Source organism: Falco naumanni, chromosome 12 (genome assembly GCF_017639655.2).
Source record: "Falco naumanni isolate bFalNau1 chromosome 12, bFalNau1.pat, whole genome shotgun sequence".
Lineage (NCBI taxonomy): Eukaryota > Metazoa > Chordata > Aves > Falconiformes > Falconidae > Falco > Falco naumanni.
The window spans coordinates 1584785-1605057 of NC_054065.1; the positions used below are offsets into that span (position 1 = coordinate 1584785).

Below are 20273 nucleotides of genomic sequence, written 5' to 3' on the forward strand. Positions count from 1 at the left end.
TTGAGAATTAAAGTACTGGCACTTTAGAAGCAAGTTGTCACCAGGGGACTCTGTCTGTGCCTTCTGGAGTTTAGTCTCCATTTTAATATATATCGAAATGCTCATCTAGGTTTCTGTTTTTCACTGCTCAACTTGAAGAAAAAAACATGTGTGTTTTCTTAGCAGTCATAGACAATTGTGTAGGCAGGGAGGGGAAAGCCCTTTCCTACTATTGCTCTGAAACAAGAAATAGTTTTGAAATAAAGATAAGTATTTCATATGTCACCTCTTCAAGCTCCTGCTTGTCTGTCCTTGCTCAACAGCCTTTGCTGCACGTTTAAGATGTCATCTCCTCCTGTCTTGATAGTTATTTATACCATTTAGATGTGCAAAAATGCTTGATTACAATGTTCGGAAATCCTTGTGGGTGCCTAAATTAACAAAAGGAGTGCACGAACAGTGTCGTTGGCGATTTCATGTGTGTCAGTCCATTCTATTTACAGATCCGTCTCGATGCAGGTAACTGTACTGAGTGAATGCAGGCTGTGGTGCTGGTATTTGCTGGCTTTCTGACAGTTCTCAATATTCGTGTTGCACTACTGGAAATGACTTCATTCCGTTCTCTTTTGCTTGCAGTCTGTGGGCCCAGTGCTGTCCTCTGATATTCCCTCTGGAACTGAATCGGAAGAGGATGAGGATGGCATGAATGACATGAACGAGGAAGTGATGTCGCTAATATGGAGCGAGGATTTGAGAGTGCAGGAAGTGCGCAGGCTCCTTCAGAGTGCCAGTCCTGTACGTGTTAATGTAGTGCAGATGCCAGAAGCTAGTGACCATGAATACATAGAAGAGAAAGAAAACCGGTAAAGAGCTCTGTTTCTAGCCGTTTCTCATTAGTATTTCACTTGGGTGAAAAATTGTGTGAATATTTCTGGTGGCTTAAGGTTAAGTACATCTAATTGAACAGTGCAATCTATTTTAGTCTGAACTGAACATTAAAGTCAGCAGACCTGAGCGAAGGACACATGGAAGGGGGCTGGATTTCATAATCCAGGTCTTTGAAGCTCAGTGTACATCAAAACTCTGCTGTATTGGAGTTGGAGGGCTCTTGGGATTGGAGCAGCATATGGGAAAGACTGTTAGTTTGAACCCCAGACAGCAGGTTGAGATCAGTTAGGGTCTGAAAGCAGATTGTAGCCATTTTTTTTCCACCTAAAAAGTGTGAAATACATGCAGGACCTACTCTGTAGAGAAAATGCCTCTGTAGCAAACAAAGCAGCGTCCATCCCCTGCCTAAAACTGGGGGGCCTTTTGTTCAGGGCTGATCTTGGGTCTAAGCAAGTCTTGGGTCAGGGGACCTAATTTATTCTACAGAAAGCAAATTCACTGTCCCATCCCTCTCCTTGAAACCTCCTCTTGGAGCCATTCTGTGCCCAGTGGCCTCACAGTTGTCCCTGTCCTGCTTTTTTATTCACTTATTTTGGAGGTGTTAAAAGTATTGTCTGTATAAAACAAAAGGAAAAAGCAAAATTTGGAGCATCATTAACATGCAGAACACTCTACAGAAATAGGAAGCTGAAGGAATGCATCAAATTATTGTCTGACCTAACAAGCTGAGTAATCTAACAAGTCTAGAAAGTGTTTCCAGAGTAAATCGTAGAGAATTGTGGTCAGCATTCTTGGAAGCACATTATTAATTCTGTACACAGGTTATTACTAGATGTGATTACTAGTCATAGCAAGATCCCATATGGCAGTCGGCTTTGTTTTGCTTTCTCCTTTCACCTTGTTTCCGCTATGGCTGCTAGATTGTTCGTAGCACAGATTTATTTAGCTAGCACCTAACTTAAAGGGAAAAATAGTGGGAAGTTTCAACATTACGTCAGCTAAAGTGTGTCTTTGAGATTAATCTTGTAAGAGCCAGAGATTTGGTTCAGAAGTTTTGCTTACTAAAAAACGAAAGACAACATGCTATCTCATAGCTGGGGAAAAAAAAATGGTCTGTCCAGTGCTTGTTGTCTGTGGGTTTATTTTATATCACGTATTTGGAAAAATATTGCCTATCAAGCAATTGGATTGGTTTTGCTTTCATCTTCCCAACAGGCTTTTGCAGCTGTGCCAGCGAACCATGGCACTACCTGTTGGACGAGGAATGTTCACTTTGTTCTCGTACCATCCCATTCCAACGGAGCAGTTGCCTATCCCTAAGCTGAATCTAACTGGTATGTTGGCCAGTATTTTCTTCCGAAGAAATTCAGTATTTAATAGAATGTGATGGAGCGAAATTGTTATCCCGCTTCTTTCTGAACTTCATGTAATTTTTGTAGTATGTTGTGTGTCTTTTTCTAAAGAGTTATGTAGCTTGAGTGTGCTTTTTGTGAAGTAGCAGCTCGTTTTGGGTTTGAATCTGCCACCTACCAGTTTTGTCTGGGATGGTCAAGGCCGGTGTTATCAAACACCGAGACCTTGTATCAGGTACATTCTGAGAAGCAGATAGAAGCGAGGGCATGTCGGGGTCATACAGCACACACATACTGCAAAGTCCGCGTTGCTGGTTTATCTGCTATGTTGTGCTTCTATCTTCTGTCATCCCTGAAGACAGCCGAGGCTGACTCAGAACAGAAGTGTGACCTAGCGTGCTGCCAGTGTTTATTCACTTGGCACCCTGCTGAAGCTGAGGAATGTTTCTGAAGCAGTTTGGATTTACCTGATGACTTTTAATGATTCTCTCATTGGCAGGCCGTGCTCCTCCTAGGAACACTACTGTTGATCTGAACAGTGGGAATATCGATGTGCCTCCTAACATGGCTTGCTGGGCCAGCTTTCACAACGGGGTGGCTGCCGGCCTGAAGATAGCACCTGCCTCACAGATAGACTCTGCTTGGATTGTCTATAACAAGCCCAAAATTGCTGAACTAGCAAATGAATATGCAGGCTTCCTCATGGCTCTGGGTCTCAACGGGCATCTCACAAAACTTGCCACGCTCAATATACACGACTACTTAACAAAGGTGAGGGCTTCTTGCAGAGGCAACAGAGAGAAGTATCTATAGGACTTGAATTCTTGAAACGAGAGTCAACAGATTCCTTTAAGACGCTGAATTGCATGTGTGTGGGAGAATATCAGAGGCACTTCGTTAATGTTAGTAGTGCAGGACTTTGTTTCTGTTTAAAAGATTTTCAGCAGTTTTATCACTGTATCTTCCTATACTGTGCACAGCTCACTGAGACAAGTGAATGGAACACTGGGACAGGTTTTCCTTTTCCGAACACATCTGCTTTCTTTGGTTACTGATATTTGCCTCCTTTCTCAGGGCCATGAGATGACAAGTATTGGACTGTTGCTTGGCGTTTCTGCTGCCAAGTTGGGCACAATGGATATGGCTATTACGCGCCTCTTGAGCATCCACATACCTGCCCTCCTGCCCCCAACTTCAACAGAGCTGGATGTTCCCCACAATGTGCAGGTGGCTGCTGTGATAGGAATAGGCCTGGTCTATCAGGGCACTGCTCACAGGCACACAGCTGAGGTTCTGCTGGCTGAAATAGGTAGGTGCCAACACTGGAAAAAATGGGATTGTGGACTGGGAGAGTCACAACATATGAATGATGGGCACAGTGCATCAGGGAGCTGAGACTTTTTAACATTTCTGTTAACTGTACATCTCCCACCACAATATTCACCTCTTGTTTTCCAAAATTTACTTTCTGTTTTCAGAGGAAAAGAAGTTACTGTGAACTGTTGTTTGCATAACATAGAACAACCATTTAATTTAGTAGAAGAAACATAGTAGCATCACTGCTGGACCTAGATACTTTTGTCATCTGGAAGTTTTGTCTGCTAAGAGCTAGTCTGAGGTTTCTGGGGTTGCCAGCTACTTGGTAAAAGGACTGCTGTAACTACATGTTCCTCCTGACCCAGATGCCATATCTGCAGAGATCTTGACTCTCTACAGCTTTTGGGCAGATCTTTTGCACACTGTATACTCAGTGCTTCTGATGCTTCCTAGACATTTTTTGTTTTTCACGTCTCCATGAGGTAGTTGCCACTGTAGAAACTAGAGACTGAGGCACTGGGTGGGTAAAAAATGCTTTCCTCTTGCAAGGACAGTCTTTTTGGCTCCCTAGGTTGGTGGAAGTACAGCCATCGTGTTGTCAATTCTCCTGTTCCGAATTTTGTTTAAGGCTTTCTAAGCAGTAGCCTTTAAGAGCTGATTCTGAACAGTAGATTTCTGATCTGAATTGTCCTCATTCTGTACACAGTTGTTCTGATTTTATTTGTAACAGTTATGTTCTTATTCGTGTTTATATGTAACCTTAGTTAAGAGACTGTGTGGTTTATTAAATAGAGAATGGGATACATTTTAAGGGTGAAATTGTATCTGTTATGTTTCTAGTAATTTGATATACACAATCTTTTCTAACAACAGCTTTTGAACTGTGTGACAGTATTTGTATAGGTTCAGAGGTCTTCAAGTATACGCAGTTGTGATGTGGCATTTTCACTGCGTCTCTGAACTCCAGCCATATCATTTAGCAATATATACTGCTTCTGGAGGGGTTTATCATTTGGTGATGGATGGGTTAATTACACGTAATTCCACTGACAACTTTCCTGACTTTGAGAAGGGACAGATTTTTTTCTGTCTGTTTGTTTCTCATTTCATTAGGAGTGTAGTGCTTAATTAAACAATGTTTACTTAGCTGAAATTTTAGAAGATTAATTTCACTGTTTTGTTTTCTCCAGGACGTCCCCCAGGACCAGAAATGGAGTACTGCACAGACAGAGAGTCCTATTCACTTGCATCTGGGCTAGCCTTAGGCATGGTTTGCCTAGGGGTAAGTACTTCTCTTCATTTCAACTAAAAATAGTAGAAGGATTTATATAGAGAGGGTGGGTTAATAAGAGCTGTTTCATCCTTGATGCCCAATTGCCTTTGGCTGAAAGCATTATTTTTTTTTCTCATACATATGGAAGCCACTTCCATATTATTTCTTCTCCTCTTCATCCCTTAGCACGGCAGTAATTTGATAGGTATGTCGGACCTCAATGTTCCTGAGCAGCTTTACCAGTACATGGTTGGGGGTCACAGGCGATTCCAAGCAGGAATGCACAGAGAGAAGCACAAGTCCCCCAGTTATCAAATCAAGGTATGCGGTGATGGTGTTTGCTCATTTAAGCTGAAAATAGCAATGGTTAGAAGTCTGGGGTGTGTGTCTCGGTGCATCAAGTGACTTGGAACACATACACATCACTACATGTCACTGCCCTCCCAGCTAACTGCTCTGAAAGCCTGCATTGTGTTTTCACAGGAGGGAGATACCATAAATGTGGATGTGACTTGTCCGGGTGCCACACTTGCGCTTGCTATGATCTACCTAAAGACTAATAACAGGTATTAACCTTGGAATTGCTCAAACATTTTGCAGTAACTTGTGGTGACAATTTAAACTGCCGTAATGTCAGCTCTGCTTTGTGTGGGTTACTCAGTCTTGTGAGTTGCTGAAGTACGATGTGGAAACCCTGTTCCTTTACTGTGCTCTGTAGATCTATTGCCGACTGGCTTCAAGCACCAGATACCATGTATTTGCTGGACTTTGTTAAACCAGAGTTCCTTTTATTGAGGGTAAGATTTTCTTTTGTTTAACTTCTTGGTCTACTTAACGATACAAAACCACAATTTTTTTTAATCCAGCCCACATGCCTATCATCAAGAATTAGCTTCTCACAAGTTAATTTCACAGATAAATTAGTTAAGCCTCAGCATCTGTTAAGTACATAATGAATTTTTATTTCAGTTTACCACCTAAAGATACAGACCTTGCAAGGATTTATCTTGTGGTGTGGGTTTTTATATATTTTTTTTTTCCCCTGCAAGCAGGGTTTGAATCTCTTAAAATAAAAGCTATTTTGTAATTTCTGGTATGAAGGCTGAGAAACATTGAAAAGGTTGCTAGTGGGTAGCTGGATTGTCTGTGTTTCTGGCTGTAGTTAGTACATTAAAAAATGCCGTTTGTGTAGGCTTTTCTTTCTTATGCTTTCTCATTTTTTTTAGACCTTGGCTCGATGCCTGATTTTGTGGGATGACATCTGGCCCGATTCCAAGTGGGTTAATAGCAACGTGCCTCAAGTAGGTATTTGCATTTAATGCGTTTACTTCCCAGTTTTACACCTCGATTGTTCTGCAGGTGAACATTTCTGTATTCATGTCAGCTGCACAAGAAAATGTATGTTAATTGTGTTTGCGTGACAGAGATAACTGTTACATTGGATTCCTGGGCTGTTATGGGAGCACTGGGGATTCCCATCCCATCATGCTAGGAAGGAGGGGATTGAGGAGGGGTGCAACTGTTCAAGCCAGAAAATGGTGCCAGGGAGAGAAAGGGAAGTTCTCTCCACATTGACCAAGCAAGAAGCCAGGTGCAAAACTGCTGCAAGGAGGTTTCAATTGAGCATTAGGAATAATTTTTCAACAGTGAGATCTTCCCAGATAAGTTGTATGGAATTTTTAAGACCAAATTAGATAGGTATCTGTCAGAAATACAGGACGTTGGTGGTCTATATGGTCTCTAGAGGTCTCATCCTATTCTGTTTTCTTTCATATTTGAATCCATACAGTAACATCATGTTCTGCCACAATCTTGCTGTTGTTTTAGAAATCTTTAAGGGACCAGATCCAGGAGCACTGAAAGGTGTCCCTTTTGGATCAGATGTATGATGGAGCAATAGCACGGGGGGGGGGGGGGGGGGGGGGGGAAGAACAAGCCAGCTTTTTCTATGCCGGTGGAACAGACCTGTTTAGTATCACTTACGAACTCTCGATGCCCAGAGTTTCAGTTAGTTAGTCAGTTTCCCCTGGATTAATTTTTCCAACTCTTATGTTTTTTATAGATCATAAGAGAGAACAGTATATCTCTTCATGCAACAGAGCTGCCTTCATCTGAAGACTTGAGTTTAGAAACACTGGCGTAAGTAACATGTAAAAAAATTCTTCCTCTGAAAAATGCAGCTGAACTATTTTAGAGAGATACCAGGGTGCACAAAAACCTCTCCCTTGATATTTACGGAATTTTACTCTCTGTTTTCTGTAAAGGGTAAGTCTGTCTTTTTAATTTTCCCTTTTTTTAATTATAAAGGAGTTTGTGATGCATATTCAGATGAGGAAAAGAAACATTTAGTCATTTCCTGTTTATGTTGCTTATTAGGCAAGCTCATGTCTACATCATTGCTGGAGCATGTTTGTCACTGGGATTTCGATTTGCTGGTTCAGAAAATCTGGCAGCATTTAAATGCCTGGTAAGAGGCTTTTAATTTTTTTCCTTTTAATTTCCATAGAGCTATAACTTATCTTTTGTATCTATATTTAGTATGCATTTCTTTTCTTTCCAGTACAAATATGCAACAGACTTCCTGAAATGTTTGTCAGCACCAACAGCTTCAATAGTAAGTTTTTTTTCTAGTTTTCTCTCAATGAAAAGGAGGCTTTGTTGTGTAACGTACTTTGATAACCTTCACCAAAACCTTAATGGAAATAAACCCATTCCTTTTACTTTTCTATATTACATTTTACATTTTATTACTATTTAGAATGTGGCAGAGCTGAGAATCATTTTTAAGGACTTTGCTGGTTCTCCCCTCTCCCTCTTTCTGTGGAATGTGGTTTTTGAACTCTGGGGTAGAAAGCAGCACATTAGACTGACGTGTGTTTGACCACAGAAGTGTAATAGTGCTTTCCCTATTCTACTTGAAGACAGGTCACTATAATCTCGAAACATGTTTGAGCGTCTTGCTGCTTTCTCTCGCAATGGTGATGGCTGGCTCTGGAAACCTGAAAGTCCTTCAGCTTTGCCGTTTCATGCACAAGAAGACAGGTGGAGAGATGAACTATGGGTTCCACCTGGCTCACCACATGGCTTTGGGGCTCCTCTTTCTGGGAGGAGGAAGGTAACTTGCCATTTCCAAAGACAGGTGTTTTCTTTTTTTCTTCTTTCGCCTCACCTGCAAAAGCTGGAGCAGTGTGCGGTTTACTTGATTTTTTTATTTATTTACTTTTTATGTAACATATGGATGCATACAGCCCTCTTCTATTGCAAATGAAAGTCCTGTTGCCTTCTAGATACTGCATTACTTAAATGCCATGGGAATGTTTCTGGGTTGTGTTTATTTCCTACCACTAAGTGTTTATTTTGACTGCTGTAAATTACTTGCCTGGCTTTGCTACTTTCCTTCCCTGGAACACCAAAATGTTTTGAGCACCTGTGCTAGTGGCCAGTGTCTGTTTGCACAGAAACTAATGTATAATGTTTTTCTACAGATACTCACTGAGCACTTCAAATTCTTCAATTGCTGCTCTCCTTTGTGCTCTGTACCCTCACTTCCCTGTTCACAGCACAGACAATCGGTAAGGGTTTGCTAGGGTTCATATTTCCTTAAGCTAAATCTTCCTCCTACAAAAGATGTGATCTAGAGACAAATGCTCTAAAATTTTTACCTAGGTGCTCTGTAAATAAATTTTTTTGCTTTTTTAAAAAAAAAAAAACAAAAAAACAAAAAAACCCACCAAAATAGAAGAAGTAAGTGAAGATACAAGATGAAGGTAGAGGTCTTTGAACAGTGAGGGAATGCACACAGGCTTGCTGAGGCTTTATGCTGCATTCCTGTGACTTGAATGTTGCCGTTCGCTCAGCTGAAAAGATTTTCATGCAAGATCTGTGCGTTTGTGACTCTCTACCGGTTTTAGTTAAGATTCATTAAGTCCTATTCTGTTAGCTAACCCATACGTGTAAAAAAAAAAAAAAAAATCAACAACAACAAACCAAAAAACTACTACATTACTACAAATTTCTCTTTCGTTTAACAACACAGCTGTATCTGGTTATCGAGCTGTGTGTGCTTAGGTATTTGGGGATTATTCCCGACCTGTACTGCACGGTGCTGAATCCTTTATTCACACACACAGGTACCACCTGCAGGCTTTGCGTCATTTGTACGTGCTGGCAGCAGAACCAAGGCTCCTGACACCTGTTGATGTGGATTCAAACACTCCTTGTTACGCGCTGATAGAGGTTACATATAAGGTAATGTGTCTGGGAGGCAATAAGGAGCAAAGGCCTTTGAGAAGGTGTGGGAGACAGCTGAAGACTCTGATGTACCAAAGATACACTATTTTCATTGTTGTGGCCAGCAGTCTTGGGTTTGTTTTCAAGTTGTGGTGGAGACAACCTGAATTCTACGCAAATAATTGAAGGGTTGTACTCGACCCACTCAAACCTTACATGTGCTTTGATGTCACCTTGAGAGCAGAATACAGGACAAGTTTCAGTCAAGTGTGTAATGACTGACCCAGGGTCATAGTCCTCTTTCTGAAGAGGAAGGACTTTCAAAGGCACAGAGGTGGTTGGAACCATCTGTGGTTTTAAAAGCCTTCTCCTAATTCTTCTGAAACGGACAACTTCGTGTTTCTCCTTGGTGCTTGCATTATGTACCTTTTGGGGAAGATCCTTTCTGCAGGGTTTATTTTGTACAGGCTTATGTGAGATAGGTGATGCTCATGGAAGCACTAAAGGAAGGATTCTTGGGATTTCGGGGGAGAAGAGATGCAGCATGGATCCCTTGTGGTTCTGCCAAAGAGTTCTGTGTGATTGTGAAATAGTTTACTTCTCAAAGCTTCAGATTTCAGTTGAAGCATGCCTGACTTGTGCAGTGTTATGTGTTGATCCATCCATGGGAAATACACCTTTAATTTAGGCTTGCATTTTCCTGGCATTAAAGGCAATGCCAAGTCATGTGTTTACTCAAACTTGGGAACAGAAACTGACTGACTTGTGCCAATGGAGCTGTTATAAATGAGATGCAAATTTCCTTTCTTTTCACACAAAAATGAGCTTTGCTAATACATGAATGCTGGTGGCATTTTGAAGGGCACACAGTGGTATGCAGAAACCACCGAGGAGCTGATGGCACCCACACTTCTTCCAGAGCTTCACTTACTGAAGCAGGTAAAGGAAGTCTCCCATTTTAATGAAGAATCTAATCACCCGGGTTTTGTGTCGCAAACAGTGCAAAAACAGAGACTTAGTGACTTTTCACTGATTCCCTGGCCACCCTTAGCCAGACCTGCGACAACATTGTCCCATAGTAATGGCTCCAAAGACAATTCTGTCACTATGGAGCACGTGTTAAATAATACCACACGCTTCTATTTGGTCTTGATCATAATGCTTTCAAGATCTGATGCAGCAGGGAGTTCCCTGTGCCAAAAAGCTTTGCTGTAGGAGACACAAAGCTAGGTGCTCTTCCTTCAGTTTTCTGGGTGGGTAGCACTGTAAAAGGGCACATGTTCTTGTAAGGGCCCAGAAAGAACTGTAGGCCTGTGTAGAAAACTCCTAATTTGATAATTCTGGTTATATCTAGTAATAAAAATGCTTATATTGACAGATCAGAGTGAAGGGACCACGGTACTGGGAATTATTGATAGATTTAAGCAAGGGAACAAATCATCTAAAGTAAGTATTCTTTATAATACTTAATGAATAACGACTTTGTAATATTATTTTATTTAAAAAAAAAACTCCTGCACTTGTAACACCTACGGTTTGGAAAGAAGTCTGGGTTTGATCAGTTCGCTGTTGTGCATTTGACAGCACTTTAGGGTGAAGAAAGAAACTGTGTAGTTGGTTTCACCTATTGATGTGAATAATTCATGCAAAAACAGGGCAGGGGAAAACCTGATAGTAAAAACCGCAGATATTGGCAGTGGGATTGAGCAGTACCAGAAACTATCTAAACTCATGGTTTTAGTTTAGTTTTGAGTTGATGTGATGTCATGTTTCCCAGACTGTTGATACAGTAGTTAGCTAACTGTTACTGCTTTGTGAAATACTATTTTTCTCATGTTACGTGAAGTATACAAAGTACCACTTACTGCATTTTAACTCTGCGCCGGGCAACTGTGAAAAACAGAAATCTTACCGGAATACAGTATCTGTGGGTAAAATCATTCTCATCTTTGCATTTAACAGCCTACAGTGTCACTTGTTGCTGTGAGTAGTTCAGAAGAAGCCAGCTGCATCTTTCACCAGTAACATGTGTTTTCTAGTTCATTTAAATGCTGCTATTGAGATTAAATTAGGCACTACAATGCACCTTCTATTGTTCCGTGCCTTTAAAGATAACAGGACTGAGGCAGAGTGCAGATTCCTGCGGATCAGGAGGCACGTGCTGATGCATCTACCGCACCAGAACTGGCAGAGGCCAGCTTTGCTGTCTGGCGTTGAGCCTTTACCACACTTGAGCACTTGTTTGTCCAAAAGAGCCTTCCTGTGCTGCCACAGCAGAAACCAGCGTGGGTGACTGAGGAACTTGCTGCCTTTGGGACCTACCTATTCTCTCAGTCTCCAGATGCTTTGAATCTGGCAGCTCTCATGTCACAACATCTTGTCCTTAGCCCTTCAGAATGGTAGGGACCTGGCTGGCAGTGTTCTGGAGATAAATACACGTGTGAGAAACAATTTTCCCCTATCTTACTACATGTGAATTGCTGCTATATTGTTATGCTAGGGAGTTCGTTTCAATACATACAATTTAGTTACTTTAAGGATGCTGGGTGCCTACAGTTAATGGTGCAGCTGATACTCTGAGTCAGGTAAACATGCAGCTGCTTTGCAATAGTGTAATTTTGAACTGCTGCACACTTCTGGTTTTAGGCTTGGTCAGGAATAACAGAAGTTTGTTGGGTTTGTGTTTCTTTACACGGAGAAAGGCCCACCACAGCATGCCTTTAAAGTTGTGAATACCAACTTGCGTGGTTTTCCTTGGTGCTGGGAGCTTATCCTAGAGGAGTCTAACAAGAACCTGCAGTGGCTTCAGGAAGCTGTATTCCTTATATCAGTAGGGCTCTGTCCCTTTTTCATCATCATTGCCTGCCATCTCATCACCGTTTGATAGCAGCCTGCCCTGAAAATATCAAGATTCCTATCTATATGCAAGCGGGGCAGGGCTTAAATCATCAGGACAAAGCCTAAACAGGGATATTGGTGCATACAGGCTGTTGGAGTTCACGTTTTCTTTACAGGTCTGCCTCACTGTGTGTATGTATCAATTTAAAGTAAGCACCATTGTTATTTCAGATCAATTCTTTCAAGGGGTGGTGTCTTGTATGTGAAACTGAGAGCTGGGCAGCTCTCCTACAAGGAGGACCCGATGGGCTGGCGCAGTCTCTTAGCACAGACCGTTACTCACCGAACCTCTGAAGCTCGGGCATTCAAGGTATTGCTCCCAAACTAGTTTCCTGTCAGGAATTCTGTCTGCTGAGGGAAGCACAGCAGGTCGTGCTGTGTTTACTTACTTCCAGCACCTAGCTCTGCCGCATGGTTATGAGTACTGAAGTTACTTGCTTTGCCTGGGGGAGAGGAAGTCTGGCAGCTTTCACAGGGCACGCAGCGAGCTCAAGCTAAGAGCAGCTACGTGAATGTACGCTTGTCATGGGCAGACACGTTGGATGCATTTTGCCCATGATGTGCTTTGTGTAGGTTACAGTCGTCTTACTTGTGTGTTGGGGAAGGAAGGACTGGGTATAAACTGCTATTACATTTGTGCAGTAAACCAAAAAAGTTCATTTTAAGAGTGTGTTTTAATCTGTTTTCTAGCCAGAAGCAATTTCAGCCTTCACTTCTGATCCTGCTCTGTTTTCATTCGCTGATTATTTTTGCAAACCAACTGTGAATATGGGCCAGGTATGATGGCTAGATGTGGACTAGCATGGTTTCTTGGTTGTATGTATAAAAGGTGGGGAAAAACCTACGTTAAACAGAGGAACAGAATTCAGTCCTTCAAATAGTGGGGACAGGGAAATATTCTAAGGGTTGTTTTGTAATGCAAAGGTGTAAAACAGCATTGACCCTGTACATTTCGTTGGTTTTGTTTGCATTCTTTTGGTTTGGTGTGGGTTTTTTCCCATTTAGTTACATCACAGTTGCTGCTAGTTGTGTACACCAGTTGTATTCATTGTAGACTGTGTTTAACAAATACTGAGAGCCCTGTTCAGTCTCCTGAAGCAGTTAGGTGAAGTCACTGCAGAAGGGTTAGGGTGTTTTGCACTGTATTTCTTTGCATGAAATGACTTAAGAGAGGGAGTAAAATACAGCTGTATTATGCGTAGTTTTCATAAGCCCAAGAATGAAAGCAAGCTGTGTAGCATTGTTAGCTATCATTAATTTATGTAATGTCAGTGCATGGGTTAACTTTAATGGAAGGAAATGTGAGCAATGCAAGAACCTGAAATAAATTGTACCTAACATGTGTGCTTTGTTAAACATGTGTCTTTTATCAGAAACAGGAAATCCTGGATCTTTTCTCTTCAATTCTTTATGAGTGTGTTACCCAAGAAAATCCAGAGATGCTGCCCACATACATAGCAATAGATCAGGTGGAGTAAACACTTTTTTCTTTTTTTTTCTTTTTCTTTTTTTTTCTTTATGCTTTGGCAACAGGTATTGTTCATTGCACGTGCTTTTATGGTGAACAGAAAGGAAGGACACATATTAGTAAGGCTACAGGGAGGTGGCAGAGATTTTAAAAGCAAATTGGAAAATAGTCTAATGAAAACTGAAATTACTCAAGAAACATTAGCTGGCAGTTTTTCTCAGTAGGTGCTCGGAAGGGCAGCCCTTGGCAAGGCGGGGCTTGAAGATTCATTTACTTCATGCTTGTGACAGCAACGTTTCTTTCCTCCTCCAGTTCACATTCTCACAGTCACTTTGTATTTCCCCTCTGCTAGGCTGTGAGGAGATTAGAAAGAAGAGAAATGTCAGAGACGTTTGAGCTGTGGCAGATAAAGCTGGTGCTAGAATTTTTCAGTTCCAGAAGTCACCAGGAAAGGATGAGCAGGAATCCAAACCGAGGACTCTTCATGAACTCTGAATTTCTGCCTGTGATGAAATGCACTATAGATAATACTTTGGATCAGTGGCTTCAAGGTATAGAGAAGATAACTTGAATCCTACGGCCGTGATCTCAGTTTAGCCTTCTTGCTGATCTGGGTTGACTTTTGTCTCAAATGTACTGAAAGATGGTAACCGAAGGGAAAGCACTTGTATGTTATCATGAAACAACGTGTTTTGAGCGTAGTGCATTCCATGTGAAACATTCACTGTTTGACTGTATTGGTGGGAAGTGTAGTTGATGTGGAAGGTTATCTTTCCTAGAGAAAATGCTTTCCTAACGTCACACTGGGAGAATTTTCTAGGAGCAAAAGTGAGGGGTGACCACAGCAGGGAACAGGGTGTAGGGTGGCCATGGCAGAAAGAAGATTTGCAAATGAACCCCTAGCCCACCTTCTGTGGGGAGACGGAGACTTTTCAGCGGGCTTTTTCTGTGAAAATACTGTTGGTCGTGTCTATCTGTTTCCTCCCACAAATGCTCCCTAAATTTCATCAGTGTGTCTTACGTATTGCAGCTGGAGGGGATGTCTCTCTGCATTCCTACCTAAGTGGGCAGCCCACGGAGGAATCTCAGCTGAGCATGCTGGCTTGCTTCCTGATTTACCACTCAGTCCCGACACCAGGTCAGCTGGCAGCTGGAGGCTTGGAAGGTAAGGCTGGAGTACCGGGCAGCGCTCTGAATTGTGTGGAGACACGGTTCTGGCTTGGCCCTGCATGCTGAGAGGAGTGTATCCTGTAGATTGTGACAGCGTGCATTTCCTCTGAAAGCTGTTCCGTCCATTTTTATTCTTTGTTAATTGTCTCAAGTCTAGACAGAAAAGGTAGAAACTTTAAGCAGGATTAAAGAAGCCAGAATAAGCCTATATAAAAAAAAGTCTTAGTTTCTTCCAGTCCTGCAGGTAACAATGTTCTCGCAGTCAGCAGGACCAGGTAAGATGAGCTGTCACAGGGAAAAGTGTACTTGTTGGGCTAGCCATATCCCCAAGGTCCCTAAATCTTTTTCCTGTAAGTACCTAATCAGAGCAATTGCCCACTCTTCTAGGTTTCCAGCAGCGGTCAGATTTGGGTTCCAGGGAAATTCTGGGTCCTTTCACCAGGCAGCTTTTTGTTGCCCTCCATCATCTCAACCTGGGGATAGACCAATCCTCCTCTGCTTGCCTATGTTTCTCAGGTTGCAAAAGAAATGCAGCTGGGCTTTGATTTGGGGAACTCCCAGGCTTGCTTACGGTTATGACACGAATGGTACCACCTCCATGGTGAGAGGAATCTGTTGCTAAAGGCTTCCCAGTGGCCGCAGCCCCCAGCCTGGGGGTCCTGTGCCAGCAGCAGCACCCTGAGCCTGCAGGCTCCTGTGTCTGGTTTTGGATGTTTTCCAGTCAGGTACCTGGGTATCTGTTGAGGTCAAAAGACCTTTATGGAACTCCTGGGTTTCTGTGTCCTCTCCAGCTGTTACACGCTTTTGTTCTGGGAGCTCCTGCTACATGATGGAATTTGGGATTTCTTAAAATTCTAACATAAAAATTAACTTTTTGACCAGCACTGCAGCAAAATGAATAGCAGTGAGCACATCTCCAAAGATCCACTCAGAACGCTGGCGAGCTGTCCTTCTTCTGTTGACTGTTCTTTTATTGGACAAGTTATACCCACTCATGCTCATTTTCTTCCTTTCTTTAATCTCTTTAGGAAGCACGAACTTCTCTGAGCTGCTTTCCAAGTTCAAGCAGTTGAATATGCCGGTTCGTGCGTTACTAAGGCTCGCTCCTCTGTTGCTTAGAAATCCCCAGTCCATGGTGCTGTAGGTCCATGACATTCGTTCTGTGTGCGGTTACTGACCGACAGAGCCAGCTATGTGTCGTTTCGTGCTTTTCAAAAACATACAGGTAAAACGTACTTAATTTTGTAACTTCTCAAACAACACAAACTTCAAACTTGTCCCCGGATGTGGTGACTATGACCAGGAGTTATTTATAAATTGTTACAATGAATTTAAAAAAAAAAAATTGTAAAGCTGAAGTAAGAATAAATTTACTTTTGTAACTAAGGATTGTTTACAAATATGCCTTTTTGTGGAGAATTCTGAAAAAAAACCTTGGCTGGGAACCATACGGTTTCCTTGGGTTTATAACTTTTTTGCTTGTGATGTATCTTAATCTGCTTCCACGTGGTACTGTAGATCCCAGGAGATAGGCAGCCCAGAAGACACCAGACTTGCTTTTCCTCTTGGGTCTCAGGCTGGAAGGGAAAGCAAGCCACCTACCATGCTGCTCGCATCATGCCAAGTATGCTTTTCAAGAACTGGCATGATCTTTCAGTCTCATTCATGGGATTATTTTTTTTTTGTACACTTATGGAGGAGATGTATAGTATCCTTTGAAACATACTCTGTAAGTATAAATTGCTCTCTTCCGACTCATCTGCAACATACTCGCTACTGCACTGTTTACATCTTTTCTTATTTTTTTTTTTCTAATCTTTGTTCTGCAATTAGTCAGTGGCTGCTGAGAAAACACCTGCCTCCACGATGTTACGTTATGTCTGGGCAAGAACTGAAACTGCTTACAGACAATTTAAATAATTGGGCATTCGTTTGTGTTTCCTTCATCTCGGCTGTGATGCCTTATGCATTTCCCCAGAGCACTGAACTTGGAGTGTGGCTGGTTCTCTGTTTGTTCTGGGCGGGCCAGGCACTTAATTTTTCATTTAAAAAAAAAAAAAAAAAGTGGAGTTACTCCAATAAAAGCAGCCAGAGGTTGAATGATTACTACTAGAAAAGCAGCCAGAGCCAAGCTGTTGGACTCTACTTTTTCTGAAGTTTCAAATTTGATCTTATTCTGTGAGACTTGTGCTGGTCTTGGTCCCCCCCCCCCCCCTTTTTTTTTTTTTTTCTTCAAACCCTCAAGTAGGGAAGCCAAAGGATTTTAGGGAGGGGACAAATGGATGGAGGAGGACAGCTAGGAGTGATTATGCAGAAAGCAAAAGTAGAAAAATTTTACAGACCTTCTAAATTTTATTGAAAAGAATGTGTATTAAATAAGGTTTTCAGTTGGTTAAGATGTCCTGAAGGAAGGACCTGAGCTCCAACCATGTGGAGCCTGTGACAAATCTCAACCCCACCCCTCTTTTATTTATTTTTTTTTAAGCTGTTCAGAGGTTGATCTCATTTCCTTGGGAACCCACATAGGAAAGTCAGTGTCTTGTTTCAGGGGAGGTTAAGTCTTTTTAACCAAGGTGATGGGCAAAGCTCCGAGCTGAAAGGCTTTGGAGCCGTAACTGGGATGCCTGTTAGGGAGGAGCTGGCACAGCTCCCTGCGTTGTGACGGGGAGTGAGCGGGTGGATTCTCTCCGCAGGCAAGAGCTGCCTCCAGTGTCCTGGGGGCGATGGGCTCCCACAGCCTGCTGCTGGCTCCAGCTCAGGGCAGGGGTGGCAAAAAAGGATGAGCCGGCACACAACAGGCTCGTGGGTGGAGCAGCGAGCGCAAGAGGCAATCAGATGTGTCCCGGGGGAAGTTCCTGTACCCTGCACAGGAGATGTCCTGGGGCGAGGGTTTGCCTCGAGATTTTGGAAAGGGAGCACGTTGCAGTGCCTCTCTGACACTTGGAGCACAGAGACATTGCAGTTTAGGTTGTGGGATTTTTTTAAAAAAACAAAAAGAACTCTTACTCCGAAAGTGCCATTTTTGTTAACGCGAATTAAACAGATCTATTGACAAGTGAGGAGAACCTGTGGTCCTGGCCGCTCCTTCCCCAGGATGGCAGTTCGGGCCGGGCTCAGGGCTGTGCACACTCCCTTGCAGCTCGGGGAAGTGTTTTTCTTCCTCCTAAATTGAGGAAATGTGAAGCATTAAGCACTCACTTCCCAAAACGAATGTAACTGTGTTTTCCCCAGCTCTCCACCCCTCGCTTTTCTGAGGACAAATGTATTTCAGCTTCCTAAAGCTGCCCCCCCCCCCCCCCCCCCAAACATGCATCGTGCAGGTTTATCTGTTACTTTTCTGCCCTGTGCATGCTGCAGGAGGAAGAGCAGAAAATGCTAATGCTGGATATTGAGTGAAAAGCTGAGAAACCTGGACTGAAGGGTGGTGTGCTCATGCCTCACTCCCCTGCATAAATGGGGTTTTGTCCTGAGTTCAGAGGAGTTCTGGACAGCAGACTGGTGCCAGGGGGCTGTGGTCTGGCTGCCATGAGCCTAACGCTGCCTGGTGGCTTGGCGAGCTGGAAGATGAAGATGCATTTGACCACAGACAAAATGGGCAAGTAAAGCAGGCTTTATGCAAGCCCCTGCAAGGGGGTGCGAAGTGCAGCTTCTCTGGGGCTGGAGGAAGCACCTCCCCGTGCAGCCAGGGGTGGGATGCTCACAGGTCCAGCCTGACGCCAGGAGCACAGCGTGCCCTGAGCAGGGCTCTACCCTGCCTGCCATGGCCGGGGCCTTGGGTAGGAAGGAGAGTGTGTGGGTGTGCGAGTGCGTGTGTGCATGAGCCTCTCGAGCTGCATGAGGTCAGGAGCCGAGAGGCTTCCTGTTTCCTTTTTAAGGTTTAACAGAATTTGAAAGCAGCCGCCGCCACGACCTGGACCAATGATCTGGGCAGAGCAGCGGGGGAGTTTCACCTCGGGGTGCCTGGCGCCCGTTACAAATGCCAGCTCCGCTCTCCCAGCCCCACGTGGAGCCCCCAGCTCCCTCCAGCCCTGGGGGGCTGCCTCAGCCCCGGGCTCCCCCGGCCTGCCAGGGTAAGGTGCTGTTTACTGCTGCGGGCAAGGCTTTGCAAGTGGTTTGAAATGCTGGTTACTTTAGCTGCTGGCCATAAATTGCAAAATAAATAATTATATATGCGATAGATTTTGCAATGCCTTCTGCTCCTCGCGCTGCCGTGTGTTGCTTGGGCCAGGCTCTTGGAGGGTGAATATTTTACATTTTGCGTATTTAAACTGAGCGCTGGCTGCTGGTTGGGGTTCAGGCTTTGCCTCATCCCACTGCAGGTCCGTGGGCCGTGTGGGGGGCTCTGCGTGGGGAGCCCTGCTGGGGGTGGGGGGCAGTAGGAGGGCTGCGGGGGTACCCTGGGAGGTGCAGGGTGCAAAGCAGGGGCAGTCTCAGCACCTGGGGACCCCCCTCTGCTCAACAGAAAGGGGTCCCCCCCTTCCTCCTCTGCATCTCCTGGCATCCCAGCCCCTTGAAGCCTCCCCCAGCTCCCTTGCAAGCTCTTGCTCGCCCCTACTGCAGGGGGGTGCGCACCTGCTGGCAGGGGGACCCCCCCCCATCCAGCCCCCGGCCGAGCCCCAGGCTGGGGGGTCCTCTGGGCAACCCTGGGACCTGCCTCTGGTCTCTGCCTGCGGGTGGGAGCTGGGCTGCTGGGCGCCTTGGGGGCTTGGCGGAGGGCAGCAGCTCTGCTCGGGCACGGGCATGGGGCAGACAGGAGGCTCGCTGCCACCCATCAGCACCACCTGAGGGGCTCTTGCTGCCACGCCGGGGTCCCGTGCCTGGGTACCCGCGGGCGGCAGCTCACGGCTGGGCGCCTTGGCGTCATGCCTCGCTACCCAGAGTGCTTAGTCACCTTTCTGGGCTTTTATTTTTACGCCGCGCTCACAAGCTGTTTGCATGCTCTCCCCTGGGCTTTGGGCAAGCAGAGGCAGCAGTGAGGTGTCCTCCTGCCACTCCCGGGGTCCCACCACCTGGCACCTGCCCCTTTATGCCATGGGGAGGAAAGGCACACACCCCCCACCCCACCCCTGCTACATCCCAGACCCTGCTTGCTTGGGGTCCCTCCCCTTTCCTGATGGCTGTCCTGGACCAGTGGCTCTGCAAGGGGTTGAGCAGCTCAGGGGTGCCCGCAGGAGCCTGGGTTCCCCCCTCCTGCCCCCTCCCTCGCTCGGCTTTCGGCCTCGGGGGCACCCCGTGGCAGCGTGTTCCCCCTCCAGCCCCACGCAGGCTGTTTCTTTTCCTCCTTGGTGTTTCTTGGCTTCTAACCCCCATCGGTGTGTGCCTTTGGTGGTCAGGGTGGGGTGGGGTGGAGCGCGGCATCTCCAGCTCATGTACGGACCCGTGCGCTGCCCCGGGGCTCTGCCACCGGCCCTGGGGATGGAGGTTCCCCGGTGCCGTCGTCTTGTGGCCACTGGAGCACGGCGCCCGTTCATAACGGGCCTGCCCCGCCGCCTTCCCGGCTGAGTTCCCTTTTTCAGCTGGGGCACGCAGCCCTGCGGCAGCACAGACCGCTGTCGGCACCTCGGCGGGGCCCACGGCCGCCGCTTGGCCCCTGCCATCACCCGGCTGCATCCCGGGTGCCCATCGTTCCCTGGCACCTGCCGCCTCTTCCCATCTTGGGCACGGATGGGAGAATTAGGTGGTTGGGGGGGGGGAGCAA

At 45.0% G+C, this 20273-nt stretch overlaps 1 protein-coding gene across 3 annotated transcripts in view; it reads left to right on the forward strand.

Annotated features, from left to right (window-relative positions):
• ANAPC1 (anaphase promoting complex subunit 1) overlaps nucleotides 1-15961 on the forward strand; it is a 33692-nt gene extending 17731 nt beyond the window's left edge. For 2 of the 3 annotated variants that reach the window (XM_040611796.1, XM_040611797.1), the window contains exons 25-47: nucleotides 616-842; nucleotides 2083-2201; nucleotides 2719-2990; nucleotides 3294-3528; nucleotides 4727-4818; nucleotides 4996-5130; nucleotides 5293-5375; nucleotides 5528-5606; nucleotides 6036-6110; nucleotides 6872-6948; nucleotides 7186-7276; nucleotides 7370-7423; nucleotides 7731-7924; nucleotides 8295-8381; nucleotides 8940-9057; nucleotides 9901-9978; nucleotides 10418-10485; nucleotides 12109-12247; nucleotides 12628-12714; nucleotides 13311-13406; nucleotides 13758-13956; nucleotides 14436-14570; nucleotides 15604-15961. In XM_040611796.1, the coding sequence (XP_040467730.1) occupies nucleotides 616-842; nucleotides 2083-2201; nucleotides 2719-2990; nucleotides 3294-3528; nucleotides 4727-4818; nucleotides 4996-5130; nucleotides 5293-5375; nucleotides 5528-5606; nucleotides 6036-6110; nucleotides 6872-6948; nucleotides 7186-7276; nucleotides 7370-7423; nucleotides 7731-7924; nucleotides 8295-8381; nucleotides 8940-9057; nucleotides 9901-9978; nucleotides 10418-10485; nucleotides 12109-12247; nucleotides 12628-12714; nucleotides 13311-13406; nucleotides 13758-13956; nucleotides 14436-14570; nucleotides 15604-15719 (2856 nt within the window). In that variant the 3' untranslated portion in view covers nucleotides 15720-15961. Of the gene's footprint in view, nucleotides 1-615; nucleotides 843-2082; nucleotides 2202-2718; nucleotides 2991-3293; nucleotides 3529-4726; nucleotides 4819-4995; nucleotides 5131-5292; nucleotides 5376-5527; nucleotides 5607-6035; nucleotides 6111-6871; nucleotides 6949-7185; nucleotides 7277-7369; nucleotides 7424-7730; nucleotides 7925-8294; nucleotides 8382-8939; nucleotides 9058-9900; nucleotides 9979-10417; nucleotides 10486-12108; nucleotides 12248-12627; nucleotides 12715-13310; nucleotides 13407-13757; nucleotides 13957-14435; nucleotides 14571-15603 lie in introns of those variants that run through there. The other variant, XM_040611798.1, reaches the window with a different exon arrangement.
• Nucleotides 15962-20273: the final 4312 nt, after the last annotated feature.